Source organism: Physeter macrocephalus, chromosome 8, assembly GCF_002837175.3.
Source record: "Physeter macrocephalus isolate SW-GA chromosome 8, ASM283717v5, whole genome shotgun sequence".
NCBI lineage: Eukaryota > Metazoa > Chordata > Mammalia > Artiodactyla > Physeteridae > Physeter > Physeter macrocephalus.
This window is the reverse complement of record NC_041221.1, coordinates 90801855-90817041: the sequence shown is the minus strand read 5'-3', so window position 1 is coordinate 90817041 and position 15187 is coordinate 90801855. Positions and strand designations below refer to the sequence as shown.

Below are 15187 nucleotides of genomic sequence, written 5' to 3'. Positions count from 1 at the left end.
ATCATGTCATACCCTGCAAATCTAGCGGTAGGTGGTGTCTCAAAAAAGGACGTTTTCTTCCTTCTAGGAAGTGGTCAAACCTTGTTTTTCCCTCTTGTCATCAGGCAAAAACTTGATTGTTTTTCGTTGCTATCGAATTAAGAGATGGAAGAGAAAGCAGTTCAGGAGAAAGCAAAATATACTGATTAAACTATACTAGCTTCTCTTGCTTGATCCTATAGTATTCTCTTTTAAGGTCTCGACTTGACCTCGACTGGGCTCATTTCCACCCTGCCTACAAAGCACTGGTTTTAAAAAGAAAAAAAATCCAAGCCAAGAATGCTCTTGTCTATGAACATTATCTCTTCTCTGGTTTTTATTACATTTTCTTTTGAAATTCGTTAGATTATGTTCAACAACCAGCCCTTGCCCAACCGGTTTCTCCCCTTCCCCCATCTCTCTACACACATCACTTTTTCCTCCTCCCATCAGGGCAGTGGGCAAAACACTGCAGTGCCGGGAACGCACGCTTCGGGCCGGTCACTCAGCAGTTTATCCTCACTTGGTTTTGCAAACAGCTCCCCACCCAACCTTGTCCCCCAGTTCCCTTCCTCGGCCATTATCTTTCTACTAGACTGTGCTCAGTAAGTGACTCCAGCTAGCACGTCGAGGGTTTACGGTAGCCTGCCTACCAATAGGAGCCTACAATGAAGAGAAGTCAGGTTCAGCCTCCCGGCAGCCCCAGTATCTCCTCCGCCTGGCTGTACACCTACTGTACCCGCGAGCGAGCCGGGCGCGGGAGGGGGCGCGCAGGGAGGGCGGACAGCAGCCGCGGCGTGCGCATGCGCACTGGGGTTGTTTTTCACAAAGCTGCTCTTAAAGTGAGCTGGCAGCTTCCAGCCGCCCGTCTTTGTAAGGAGACCACTGAGACTAGCTGGATCGCGGAGCAGCAGCCTCTGTGCTGCCCTGACTTTTTAAGAAATCTCAATGAACTATTTGTAAAGAATCACTGATCCTGCCTGCAAGCTCTTTGCACGGCAAAGACATCGATCAGTGTTAAGTGAAGATCACATTTTATATGTGATCTTGACTTTTTTGTCTTACATTATATTTTTTATAGATTTTGTTATAAACATGGTGCTGGGAAAGGTAAAGAGTTTGACAATAAGCTTCGACTGTCTTAATGACAGCAATGTCCCTGTGTATTCTAGTGGGGATACAGTCTCAGGAAGGGTGAATTTAGAAGTTACTGGGGAAATCAGAGTAAAATCTCTTAAAATTCATGCAAGAGGACATGCGAAAGTACGTTGGACCGAATCGAGAAACGCCGGCTCCAATACTGCCTATACACAGAATTACACTGAAGAAGTAGAATATTTCAACCATAAAGACATCTTAATTGGACACGAAAGAGGTAAGTTTCTTACATTATTCAGAAATTATTAGACCTGTTTTCTTTGGCAAAGTACCTTTTCAATTTTTCTGAATTAATGTAATCCTACTCCTACCATAACATAGCTGTTTGATAAAGGTTGGAAAAGTGGAATATTTGAATTCTCCTTGACATTCATCGTGTGTTAAGCCGTAATGCATGCAGGCATCTGCAAAGTGACTGCAAACTGCACTTATTCCACTACCTCTATACCCGGCTTGGTCTGTGCCATACACACTTGCAATCCATTTCCACCTTACGTATAATTCTGCTTATATCCGATTCAGTAATTTTACTAATATGTTTTCAAATGAATTGCTAAAAGCTACAGTCCAATATTAGCTTTTTCCCTTGTACTCTGCAACCTTAGATCTTAAAAACTGAGCTTCAGTGAAGAAATGGAGTAACATTTTTAAGTGGGTTAATAGGTGTATTTCATTTTTAATATTGACACGCAAAAGACTTAAGAGAATTGATCGTTGTTCTTTGATAATGGGTTTCTGTGGTTTATTTTGACATATGGTATCAACACCCCACGTGTTTTTTCCCTATTCTTTCCAGTTCCTTTAGAAATTTACATCAGGCATTCTCTATTTTAAAGGACAGCACCTATCATTATGATATGTTTAAAATCAGTTTTAGAAGCCATTTAGGGTCAGAAATTTTCTTTTCCGAGCATCGTGCCTAACTTTGGAACGTGCATTCAATGAAACCCGTGCCAGTCAAATGGAATTGAAAAGTATTCGGCTCATTGGATTTGATTTTTGGTTAGAAACTGGAGATAAAGGGTTGTCAAAGGGAGAATGGGTCCTGAGATTTCAAATCTATTGTTTAAATGGCTACATTGTGGAAATATAGCAGACTCCAAGCTTGTTTTTCTAAGTTTCCACCCTTTGTTAGAAGCGGTTCAATCCTGTTTCGGACCAGTTCTGGGGGGTGGTGAGGAGGGGCGCTTGTTCTGCTCTCAGCAGATTGGTTACACGCGTCAGGTGGTGGCGATGACTTAATTCCTAGCCCAAGAAGAATATAATGTTAAAACTGGTTATGTAATTTTGTCCTTCTCCTTTTTAATGCAGTATTTAACTCGAATGTTGATGATTTTTCAGAGTAGAGCACATTTTTAATTAAAAAATACACATCCACGAGGAAGTGCTAATTGAACTAAGGCAAGTGTAGAAACGTAGGGTGCTTTGAGTTACAGTATGAATGCATTAATTTTAAAATATTAAGATGAAATCAATCTTTAGTTGGATTTTCAGTTACACATAGGTAATTTGCATCCTGAAATAATTTTTAGTTAACCTCTCCAAGCAGTGACAGTGATAAGAAATGCAACTGCCTCATGACAGTCCTGGTATTTGTTGAACAGGACACACAAGAGTTTGTATTTGATCCTTCCTGGACTGGCAGCTTTTTATAAGATGAGTGAGAAGAAACAAAGGTTTTTAAGGAGTTGAGGTTTGCAGTGGGGTAAAAGTAGAATAACGACTTATGGGGACAATTTCATTAATTGCGCCACGATTTCATAGTAAAGAACACTATGTGCCCCGCACCCCCACGAGACACCCCTCAACCCCTGCAAGCTTGAACGAGCTTCGCTTGGAATAGTTTCAATGACTTAAAAAACTGGGACCTCTCAAACTAGCCTGGTAACTGAGACCCCGCCCCGGGCGGCCGGCGATAGGCGGAACCGGGTTTGTTAGCCTGTTGCTAAGGCGATGCCAGGCTCTGATTGGATTGGGCGCGGGCGGGTGGGGAGAGTGGGCTCGCCGGCTGGGGCGAGGCTTGGAACCGGCGTGCGCCGGTGAAGGTCCCTCCTGAGCTGCTGCCCCCGCCCCTACTCGAATCCCTGTCCGGGTTTCTGGAGGCGCTCGGGGCTCATGTCACATACCGTTCTGTTGCCCCTCACCTGGGCCCGCTTGCAGCCCCGAAATGAACGACTACAGGTTTCAACAGAGTGGAGAGGAGAAGCTTCCTCCGGCCTTACAGGTGCCGCATGGCCCTGGGCGTAACTTTTTAACTGACAATCCCATTCATGGGGAAATTGGGTGGGCAGGGTTAGCAGGACCCCATTTTCCACGTTTTCGGGTGGAAGTTGTCAGGCAGCTTCTGTGAACGCTTGTCTTCCTCTTAGCTGAAACAGCGTGTTTCCCTTTCTATGCTTTCACCAGACTGGCTACCTTGATGTGACCCGGGGGGGGAGAGAGCGCCAAGACTGGCCGGGACGGGGAGGGGAAAGTGACACTAACATTGAAGGCGGGGTGGGGTGGGGGCTTCGGCGAGTATTCCTTGCCCCCTTGTCATTGTTTCTTTGGGGCTTTTGCACTGCGCGCCCCCTTCCCCGCCGCCGCCCCACCAGTTTCCCTCGCCGCAACTGTAAAGGTGTCAGGGTGGCCCAAGCCAGATCGAACCGGTCACCGGCCGGGGCGTGTAAAGCGGAAGCGCCGCAGCGTGCTCGCCCCGCCCCACGTCAGCAGGCTAGGCTGCGCGGCCGCGAGCGCGAGCGCCGTGCGACATATGCCGTATGTATAGCGGAGCGCGCGGGCGGCGGCGGCGGCGCGCGGGCGGGCCGGCTGGGATCTGCTCGCGCCGGTTTAGGCCGGTCCTCTCCTGCTCCGGTCTAGTTCTTGATTGACAGCCCGGCACTTGTTTACCACGGCGCGGCCGCCGCCGCTCGCCTCGTTGAGACTGCTGACCTGGCACAAAAAAGGGAGCGAGATGGGAAGAAAGGGAGAGAGAGACAAACTTCGGGCGCCGTCGGGGGGAGCGATTTTAAATGGCCCCCAGCACATCAGCGGGATTTCGGTGCTGAAATCCCGTAGAGAGGATTTGCACGGGGGGAGAAGAAAATACTACTGAGATAGAAGGGAGTCTTGGTGATTTTTTTTTAATAAAAGTTTCCATATATAGGCGCTTTTTTCCTTTTCTCCTGTGGTGGAAGGGAAGCATCACGGTTTTTGTGTGAATTCATTACTTTGGTGAGGGAAAGTTAAATGATAATACCCGTTTCTCTTAGTCTCTTGGTTAATGATAAAGGTTTCTACACCGAGAAAACTGCGCTAGTAGACGTTTATGTAATTAAATTACCCGGTCAGAACGCTTTAGAAAATCATTTTAAGAATCCAGAACACTCCCCCACGTTTTGTTATATTTGTTTTGGAGATAACCTATTTGAGCAAAAGAAATTGGTTGTAAAATAAAGTCATCCCGTTTTTTCTAGCAATGGGAAACAAATCTAGTCTTCATTTTTCAAGGATGTGTGACAGTTGTTTCCCATTTAGCAGGCACCTTTTAAATCTAAGGTATATTTTATACGCGAATTTTTAGCTGTTGCTAGGACAGACTGAGGTGGTCATAATTTTAGGTTCAGTAAGAATTTTTATTTTTAGTTATGAAACTGACATTAAAATCACTTCGTTTTTTTTTAACTCCAACATCTATTTGATAGAGTTTTCTAATGGTCTTAGAGCTTTAACATTCACATCTTCTGTATCAAAATTGACATATTTTAAAAGGCTTACATGAACAGTTTTCATTCTATATATAGTCTTAATAGGATAAATTTAAGTAAGTCAAGAGAAAGGTAACATCTTAGTATGAGGTTGGAAATCTGAATTGTTGAGCCTGTATTGTCACACATAGATACTTTACAGTTTAGGTTGTTTTCCATTGAAAAACCAACTATGGGGTATAAGTATTAATTATCCCCATTCTACAGATGAAGCAACTGAAGACAGGACTTTTATTTTACCCAGAGGAAGTGATGAAGTTGGAATTAGAACTCAGATCTCTCACACTCTAAAGTTTGTGGCCTTAATTACTATGTGAGCATCTTTAAAGTTCTGCCACCAGGAAGAGAGTGTAAAGGTTTATTAACAAGCTTTTTGTTGTCTTTTTCTGTTTGTTTTAGATGATGATAATTCCGAAGAAGGCTTCAACACTATTCATTCAGGAAGGCATGAATATGCGTTCAGCTTCGAGCTTCCACAGACGTAAGTATTTTGTAACAGGCATTTTTCATAAACATCCATTCTTTTAAAATGAAACATTCTAAATTTAAATATTTTTAGTTTAAAAAAAAACCCTTTTCATTATTGAAACTTGCTAGAGGAAAACATGCTCAGAAAAGAAGCTATTTTTTTAATCTAGAGTGGCAATATTATAGAAAGCAAAGCTCAATTCTTAGTATCCTGTCTCAAGTTTTATATGGTTTTTAAAACTTGAATAGTATTTCATTTAAAGTGAGTGAATTGGAAGGTGCCAGTGAAATAGTAAGCACTTAATACTTAGTTTATCATCAGCATTAGCAGAAAAGGTAGAACATAACAAGTCTCTCATTTAGTAGTTTATAAAAATTCAGTGATCATTTTTTCTACTGATGCTACCCAACAGCAGTAAGCTAAGAAAGTCAAAATAATTAAGAATATCCTAACTTTAGAAGTGATGTGTTTTTTCTGATGTGAAATCATTAGCTTCTGTGCAAAGAGCTATTGAGAAGGTCATTCGAGATACTATGACCTGGACTTAAAAGGAAACATCCATCAGAGATACCTAAATATAAGGCTTGGAATCTAGTATGAAAGGAAGAAGGGAAGTAGTATATTTTTAATGTAATAATAAATCATTAGAGGAAATTATACAAAGAGTAATTTTTGAAAAAATGCCTTAACAGATATTAAAACATGCAAAGTGGCACTTGTACTGTTTGTTCTGAAAGGTAAACTTGCATTACATAAGAACTTCAAGTGCCAAAGGTACATAATTCTGTATTTTCTTAAATTCTAGTACTTGTTATATATGGATAGAGTTCATAAAGTATATTTTTCAGAGTATCCTGTGTATCATATTGCTTAAGAACATGATTTTTAATATAATGCCCTAATTACTTTCTGAGAGAAATATTTTAAGTCTGAATACAATAGGACTAATACATTTGGGCCTGAATATTTTCAAAGGATGGAGGTAATTTAATATATTTTTTAAAAATTCTATCTATAAACCAAAGTACGTAAACTCTAGAAGACTAGCATAGATCCTGCGTTTTATTTCTCTGCTATACAAGTTAATGCAGAAGTTTAAAATACAAAACAAAAAGTAAAACACCACTACTCATAAAAAGCTAGCACTCTACCTTGTAAATAAATGAACCTTGTGCATATTTCTAATGAAATTATGAAAAAGAGACTAAATTCACTAAAATAAAATCTTCTACAAGTAATAAAATCTGGGAGAGTTGAAAAAGAATTCTGATTCTCTTGATACAGGTCAACAGAAAAGATTCTTTTTCTTTTTAAAGTCTATAGTATAGTTAGAAAGCATGGCCAAAAAGAGAACATAAGTAAACTGGGAAATGTAAAAGCATTTTTTTAGAGCTTCAGTGGATTTAATGAAATGTGAAAAACTTTTGAAACTATAACGACTATTCCAGGCCTTTTCTAAATCTTAATTAGTTACTATAATAAGACATAATAATATTCTTAGTTAATGAAAAATGGAGCGCCATAGGGAGTCGTTTGGTCTGAGTGTTTTAACCAGTGTCCAGAATATCTCAATAGAAATACTTAAACCATTCTTAACTTTATTTTTAAACTAAAGTCTTGACCTTTTGAAGAATTGTTCATTTCCAGACTTTCGTAATTTTGCCACCAGCATTAAAAGTAGCCTCTTCTTAGTTTAAAGAGATTGTATTCTTCTGGCTTTTTTAACCAAATTTCTGTAATATTTAACAACTATGTGTTATTATTTGGAAACAGAAGGTTTTTTCCCCAGTGACTTATCCCTTTGGAAATATAAATTATGCCTTTAATAACTCATGGATGTATAAACTTACAATATATTAACACTTCTATGCTGAGCTACTGTATAAATATTAAAAAGAGGTGTAAGATTAATATATTGACCTTTATATTCTGCACAGACCACTTGCTACCTCATTCGAAGGCCGACATGGCAGTGTGCGCTATTGGGTGAAAGCCGAATTGCACAGGCCTTGGCTTCTACCAGTAAAATTAAAGAAGGAATTTACAGTCTTTGAGCATATAGATATCAACACTCCTTCATTACTGGTAAGAATTAACTGAATTCTTCATTTTTTTTTTTTTGGCATATAAATACTAAAGAATAATCACCTAAACTACATACACATTCTTTATAATTTTTAAATAATAGCTTCATTTTTGAATTACATAAATACCATTTTCCAAAAAAATAGTTAAGAGCACACAAATTAATGCAGAATATGCTCACATTTTCTGATACTGTAATAACTTTAAGTAAATTTTTAAAGTAAGACCAGTATTTGGTATGAAATATCTTCCTCAGGAGGTAACAGCAATAACAAAAGAATAGATCGGTTCCCTAAGTAATTTTAGTGGAAAAGGAACAGTAGTAGCAATTATTATTATAACAGTATCACTTAACTTGAAAATATCATAATCTAAAATTTGTACTGCATTGCATTATTCCAATATAGGGATAGTTGTCAAATGATGGGGAGATTATTATTTTCATGAAAAAACTTATTCTGTTTTAAAGGAAATCTTTTTTAATTGTATTTTTTCACAAGATTCAAATTTGATTTCAAAAACTTTACTTGGTTTAAACAAATAATAACATCTTTAAGCAAGTAAAATTAACCTTAAAAATGAGCAGTTTTCTTTTTTTACGTATTGAGTTTTACATTCTCAGAGAAAGATGTTATCATTTGGGATTATAACCAAGTTGCTTTCCAAACTGCCTCTTTTTTTTGTTTGTTTGTTTTAAAGGCAGTTTAAATGGAATGTGGAAAGGGTTTTTTTTTCCTGTTTGTTTTTTTGGTTGGTTTTTAATTACTGTGTATGTAAATAGCCTGAGCTAAACTATGTTTATGAAATGTGGTGTTAAACCCTGTACCCTTTTTTCTTTAATTGAATGGAAACTTGTATAAAGACAAAAATACTAATACAAATCAGAAGCCATTGGTTAGTGGAAAAGTATATTTGGATACTGAAAAAAAAAAAAACAACACTACTTTTAATGTTAAATTCTTCAAGAATTTAAGATTGTATTTTAAAACATTCTATTACTGTCTCAATTCATACACTGATCTTTTTCTATAAATTTATTTCTTACAGTCACCCCAAGCAGGCACAAAAGAAAAGACTCTCTGTTGCTGGTTCTGTACCTCAGGCCCAATATCCTTAAGTGCCAAAATTGAAAGGAAGGGCTATACGCCAGGTATGTATGATCTTTCTTCACTTAGCTCTTGTGTATAAATTTACATTATTTCTACTAAATGCAAACATGATACAGTCTTCTTTGGTAAAATATTATAAATTGTGCTTGTCCAGTTTCCTTTTATAAATTGGAATGTAGTGTTCTTTTTTAAATTGCTACTGTAAATGTGTAGTTTATTTTTATAACTACAAGTTACTTGCCACTCTTAGGATAGCTTTTTATCCATGTAGTTCATTGAACTTTCAGACTTTAGCCTGAGAAGTCTACATTTGTTTTGGGGTTGGTTGGTTGGTTGGTTTTTAACAGATTTTTTTTTTTTTTTTCCTGTAGGTGAATCAATTCAGATATTTGCTGAGATTGAGAACTGCTCCTCCCGAATGGTGGTGCCAAAGGCAGCCATTTACCAAACACAGGCCTTCTATGCCAAAGGGAAAATGAAGGAAGTCAAACAGCTGGTGGCTAACTTGCGTGGGGAATCCTTATCATCTGGAAAGACAGAGACGTGGAATGGCAAATTGCTGAAAATTCCACCAGTTTCTCCCTCTATCCTTGACTGTAGTATAATCCGTGTGGAATATTCACTAATGGTATGTATAGATTTAAGGGTTTGGGGTGGGTTTTTTTTAGGTTTTAAAGTCGTAAGGGTATCATTTTGTCTTATCCAGGATTTGATTTTTTTTATTCCATGTGTCATATATATAATTATATGTAATTCTTTATATAGTTTGGAATATAATTACTAATTTTACCTGAGGTAAATGTACACAATGGAGAAACTTTTCAAGTATATCATATGTATATAAGTTTAAAATTGAAGTAAATGAGAGCCTCAAATAACATTAGATTGGGTTGTTCATTTTTTTAAAAGAAATAGTACTTGGCATTCTAAACCTAACATCTCCTTTCATTGTTTAGGTATACGTGGATATTCCTGGAGCTATGGATTTATTTCTTAATTTGCCACTTGTCATTGGTACCATTCCTCTACATCCATTTGGTAGCAGAACCTCAAGTGTAAGCAGTCAGTGTAGCATGAATATGAACTGGCTTGGTTTATCCCTACCTGAAAGACCTGAAGGTAATAATTTGATAATGCATATCTAAGCTTAATCTATTATTTTCAAGAACATAATTTTGCTTCTGATATTTTATGATTAAAGTTTGTCTATACTTGAAGTGAGTAGATATGCCCCTAATGTTAGGTTTAAAACATATATCCCCCTAGTTTTGATCACAAGACAAATTATTATTATGTTACCTTGACATTCCTTTTTAATACCTTCTATTCTGTGTATTTTGACATGCATAAGAACGTGCTGTTCGAATTGCGTGTATCTTTTTCCTTCAGCACCACCCAGCTATGCAGAAGTGGTAACAGAGGAACAAAGGCGGAATAATCTTGCACCAGTGAGTGCTTGTGATGACTTTGAGAGAGCGCTTCAGGGACCACTGTTTGCATATATTCAAGAGTTTCGTTTCTTGCCTCCACCTCTTTATTCAGAGGTAAGCATCAAACCCTCAAGTACAAAATGGGCTGTGACTCTCTTAGTATATAGCAGACTTTTTAAAAACACAGTTAGGTTTTGATTATCATGATAAGAGAAAAACAAATAATTTTGAACAAGAGATTAAAAGTTAGATCATAAGGTTGTCACTATTTACTAAGTTTGACCCAGAGGTAGGACTGGTCTCTTATATTATTGGGGAAATAAAGATAATGATCTAACCTCATACTTCCAAAATGCCAGTTAAAGGAATAATTCATCTTTTAAAGCATCTATAGAACTGGCATTTTACAGTCATTGATTAAATAGCTAGAATTTATCTTATTCATCATCCTTTTCCAATTTAATTTTCATATTTTAACATTGTCAGTCATAAGGGAAAATAACATTTGTAATAACATCTTAAACAGCATTCCTGTACTCCTGGATTATTTTTATTCATCTCAAGTAACTAAGCACTTACATGAATAAAACATGGCCCTTGGGAGAAGCGTACAGACTGGTGAGAAAAACAGACTTGGAAGCAAAATATTACCTAACAATGTAATAGTAATGCACAGTTCATTTGAGGAGTAGCTTGCTGGGTCTTGAGAATCAGGAGGGGCTTCCCTAAGAAGGGGATTGTTAAACTGATTCTTAAAGAGTAGGTATTCTCAAAATGTAGAATGTTCCAGGCAGGAAGAAAAATATGTGCAAAGGAAAGGAGGTAGGGAGCAATCCAGCAATGTCAGGATACTTCAGAATATATATATACGTAATAACACATTGTAGGGACTTTAGAGTTGGCCTTGATACCAATTTAATACCAAATGATTTTGTAAATCACTAGCATCAGCTTTTTCTTTTTGGTTGCTGTAGTTTAGACAGGTATTTTACAGTGAAATATTACTCCCAAGAAAGACATAAAAGGATTGTTTCACTCTTCAACAAATTGCTTTTATTTTTTTTCCCCTTAATACCATGACTAGAAGAGTCAATTTTCCTTTGGATGTGATTAATATGAAATCCACTTTATTCATTGATTATAGGATGTTCAGAATCTGTTCTGTTCTCTGCAGATTCTTGATTGGACATAATTTTTCTATCCCACTATTTCAATTCATAAAATTATTAGATGCTAAAAATGTCCTCCCACTTTTTAGAAACATTGTCACTACATTTTTATTCTGACATTTCTGTCTTGCTTATTAAGTCCCTCATTTGTGATTTGATCTGACAGGCATTTTAAAAGAATGGCAATCTAAGTATCCACTTTTAAGCAGTTTGTCATAAAATCTACCTCCTTCTTTTAAAATGAACTAAAGATAACTAAGAGAATTCAAAACTTTTAAAACCCTAAATTGGTTCAAGGTGTGATTTGATTATTTAACATCTAGCCACATAGAGGGGGGAAAGTATTCTAAATGGGTCTTGTCCAAAAGATCTTTCAGTAAAAGAAATGTATTAAACCCAACAATTTGCCTTCCTGTGCCCATTTCCTTTGTACCTGAGAAGCAACTGAAATATGTTCACTTTTATTAAGTGTATGTGCATATGAAAGTCACTACAGAAAGAGGCAAGGTGGGAAGCCTCTAGAGCATTTCGGGTTCACCATTCTTATTTCTTGATACACACTGTATTCCTAGGCCCTCCCTAGGGCTTTACACCCATGAGTTATTACCTCATGTAAGCACCAAGAACTTTGTTTACACAACTACATTCTTCCCAAATCTCCGGAAAAGATGAGTTGACTTTTTTGTAACAGGATGAAATGGATACTTTACAGAAGAAAATCATTGCTGTGAAAATGTTGGCCAATTGTGTATTTGAGTCTTAAGTATGACTAAGTGCTGAGTAAAACTCCAGTCTCTGATAGAACGTTACCTTTAGCTTTTGTCAAATAAAACTATTTCAGCATACCTTTCTAAATTTAATTGTTAATCTAGTAATTTAATAGCAAGTACTTTATAGATGATACTAATACCCTTTCTTCCCCATACAAACTCTGTATGTTCTTTTTGATTACATTTCTCAACGAGTACTCAAAATATTAGCCTATTTGCTGCATTCTTACTAAACCTTATCAATTAACTTTGGTTTTGGGGTTTTTTCTCTTTTCTTTCTAGATTGATCCAAATCCTGATCAGTCAGCAGATGATAGACCATCCTGCCCGTCTCGTTGAAGGAATACTTGATTAAATCAAGTTGATGTGGGTTCCGAACTGTATCTCTTCCCTTCCCAGCTGAGGACAGAGAAGTATCTTGGAGACACGTTTTCAGAGGAAGTGGAATTGCTTTTGCCCAGAAAAACGGCGAATACATGAAACAACCAGTGATCATGCTTTAGAAGCCTACAGCAACATTCTGGGACTGCTCCAACATGCTTGAAGATCTAAGCTTTTCTCCTTTAAAACTGGCACATACTAAGAGCAGTCTCCTTAGCCTATGGTCATACATGTCAAGACACCACGTTGTAAAGAGGGATGATTTCCTTCTTTTGATTTGAAAATTTGCACATGCTCAATGCTTACATTGTGCGGTTCCATGTCACTACAGCTTTTTTTTTTTCCATTTATGCCAGACTCTTGATACTCTTTTAAAACTTGTTTGCAGTTGAGCACAACAAGGAACAAAAGAAAGCTTTGAAAAAAACTTTAACATGAAAAAAACGCACTGACATTTTTTTTTTTTTTAATTTAATATAGCCTGGACTTTACCTGCGTATGCACATGCTCAGAATTGTCCTACTAGGCTGACCATGTATCACCTCTTCAGCTTGGATCCTATTGTGGATTTATTTACAAACATCAAATGCCTTCAAGCCAATCCTTCTTGCTGTATGTTTTGCAGCCTACTGTAGTAGATACGCAACAGATATGTGGGAAAAGAGATAAGAGGAGGAAGCTAATAAGAGACTTTGTCAAGATTGTATACCTTCTTGGTTTCTTTTAAGAATTTGTTGCCTTTCTACTATTACAGCAAAGCAGCATTTTGTTACTGACTGCCTAAAATCACTTAATCTCAGGTGAACGCATCACTTGCCAAACTGTTGGAATGCTATTTGTGTTTTGTTGCACTGTTGAGTTTTTTTGTTTGTTTGTTTGGTTGGCTTTTTGGAGAGGGAAATTTGGAAAAGGGACATACACAAAAGTGATAACCCACCCGCATTGCCTTTTTATCATTACATATGAGAAGAAACTAGCAGAGCTAAGAATGGAGTAAAGAGAGGCAGTATGGCAGGCACCAGCAAAGAGTTAAGGGCTGTTGCTCTTAAAAATTATTGTTATTTTTTATTATTATTTTAAAAGTATGGAAGTTTTCCAGTCACTGGAAAGGAGGAGAAAGTGCATTTATTTTTATACAGAGTTACTTAATTACCTCCAAAACACATATGTTGGAGATCATTTTTGCTGGTGCAGAGTATTTTCATGAGCAGGAATATATATGTTCAGATTATGATTAGAGAGCTCAATTTATACATTTCCTATCCTGCTCAAGCTTGACAGAGCTTGAAAACCCAAGTTTATTCTAAAAGTGTATAACTTCAAAATTACAAATACTAGAATATGTGCTGGAATAATAACTTTTATATTTTTGTGGTTCTTTTAATGAAAGTATTTTCTTCCATTATCTAAAGAAGATTTTGCTAAGCATGAGAAATCATTCACTTTGAGTATATATAGTTATGAAGAATGATCACATCAGTAAATTGCAGCTTATATTAAAGATAATTTACAGTTGGCTCATAAATATACCAGCATTCATGAAGACACTTAAAACTGCATTTTCCAAGGTACCAAGTTGTATTGATTGTCTTATTTTAGAAGAAATTCAGCTCTGATGTATCTTAATGAAAATCAGCATCTCTGGTGTTGCAACATATGCGTGAAATGGGTCTTACATCTATCCTGCCATTTAATCCCACAGTTAATAAAGTGGCTGAAAATAATAGTAACTCTGGCTTGGTGCTTGACCTGGTTAAATACTGTCTTAAAGCTTCATACAAAACAAATAGGCTTTTCCATAAGTGGCCTTTAAGAAAACATGGAAGACAATTCATGTTTGAAAAATGCTGACAGGGTGAAGAAAGCCCATGTAAAAATGAATCGCGTTTTAAGTGATTCGGTTAAAGGGTTTGGGCTCCCATAGCAAACTAATAATAGATAATAAGGAAATGGGGGTGAAATATTTTTTTATTGTTGTTAAATCATTTTGTGAATGTCCCCCTCAAAAGAAGCTAATGGAATATTTGGCATAAAGGGCATTTGGTGGTTTTATTTTTGTTGGGGCGGGGGGTGGGGGGATTGTCAGAAAATCCCTTTTCTCTTCTTATGTCTAACTGACTAGGGAACAATTATTGATATGCATAGCATTGGAATACTTATCACCATATACTCTTAAATAACACATGAGGAAAGAATGACCAATATTCTGATAATTGGCACTAGGTTACAAAATGTGATAAAATTTCAAATATATAAAACTTTATCAAATAAAGTTTTATTTTCCCCATTAAAGTATTCCCTTTCTTACTTAGAGGCATTACTCCTTTCTAAATATTGGTCAATTCTTGATATAAGATGTGAGGTTCACAGGTGTATTCCAGTATTCAAGATAGATTCCTGATTTTTCAATTAGGAAAAGTAAAATCCAAAATGTTAGCAAAACGAAGTGCAATATTAAATGTTTGCTTTATAGATTATATTCTGTGGCTGTTTGTAATTTCTCTCTTTTTTTCTTTTTTATTTGGTGCTGAATATGTCCTTGTAGGCTGTTTTAAGAAAACAATATGTGGGAAATGATTTAATTTTCCTATTGCTCTTCCTTGTGGAAAATAAAAGTGTTTTCGGTTTTTTTCCTTTTTGTAAACTTGTTTGGAGATTTATTTGAATCTTGAACATATCAGTAACTCATCATACATACAAACACAATTAAGACTACATTTAGGGAGTTCCCTCATAGTCTAGCGGTTAGGATTCAGTGCTTTCACTGCCATGGCCTGGGTTCAATTCCTGGTCAGGGAACTGAGATCCCGCAAGCCACACAGGATGACCAAAAATTTTAAAAAAATAAAATG

General features: G+C 36.9%; 1 protein-coding gene across 3 annotated transcripts; it reads left to right on the top strand.

Annotated features, from left to right (window-relative positions):
• Positions 1-861: 861 nt before the first annotated feature.
• ARRDC3 (arrestin domain containing 3) lies at positions 862-14977 on the top strand. Of its 3 annotated transcripts, XM_007105492.4 has the most exons (8): positions 863-1393; positions 5322-5403; positions 7329-7476; positions 8524-8626; positions 8957-9213; positions 9542-9704; positions 9975-10129; positions 12237-14977. In XM_007105492.4, exons 1-8 carry the CDS (start codon positions 1114-1116, stop codon positions 12291-12293), a joined length of 1245 nt encoding a protein of 414 aa, XP_007105554.1. In that variant the 5' UTR covers positions 863-1113; the 3' UTR covers positions 12294-14977. The 3 variants fall into 3 exon arrangements, with proteins under 3 accessions (XP_007105555.1, XP_007105554.1, XP_023976640.1); XM_007105493.4 differs by lacking the exon at positions 12237-14977 and having other exon boundaries at positions 862-1393; positions 9937-10123; XM_024120872.3 differs by lacking the exons at positions 863-1393; positions 7329-7476 and adding an exon at positions 4836-5214.
• The last annotated feature ends 210 nt before the right edge of the window (positions 14978-15187 follow it).

What these genes read in the sequence shown, in the direction of transcription:
- ARRDC3 (XM_007105492.4), top strand. Translation starts at nt 1,114, where the DNA reads ATGGTGCTGGGAAAGGTAAAGAGTTTGACAATAAGCTTCGACTGTCTT. An exon ending in AGCTTCGAGCTTCCACAGAC is followed by an intron (nt 5,404 to 7,328) that starts GTAAGTATTTTG and finishes TATTCTGCACAG; the next exon opens with ACCACTTGCTACCTCATTCG. An exon ending in AAGGAAGGGCTATACGCCAG is followed by an intron (nt 8,627 to 8,956) that starts GTATGTATGATC and finishes TTTTTCCTGTAG; the next exon opens with GTGAATCAATTCAGATATTT.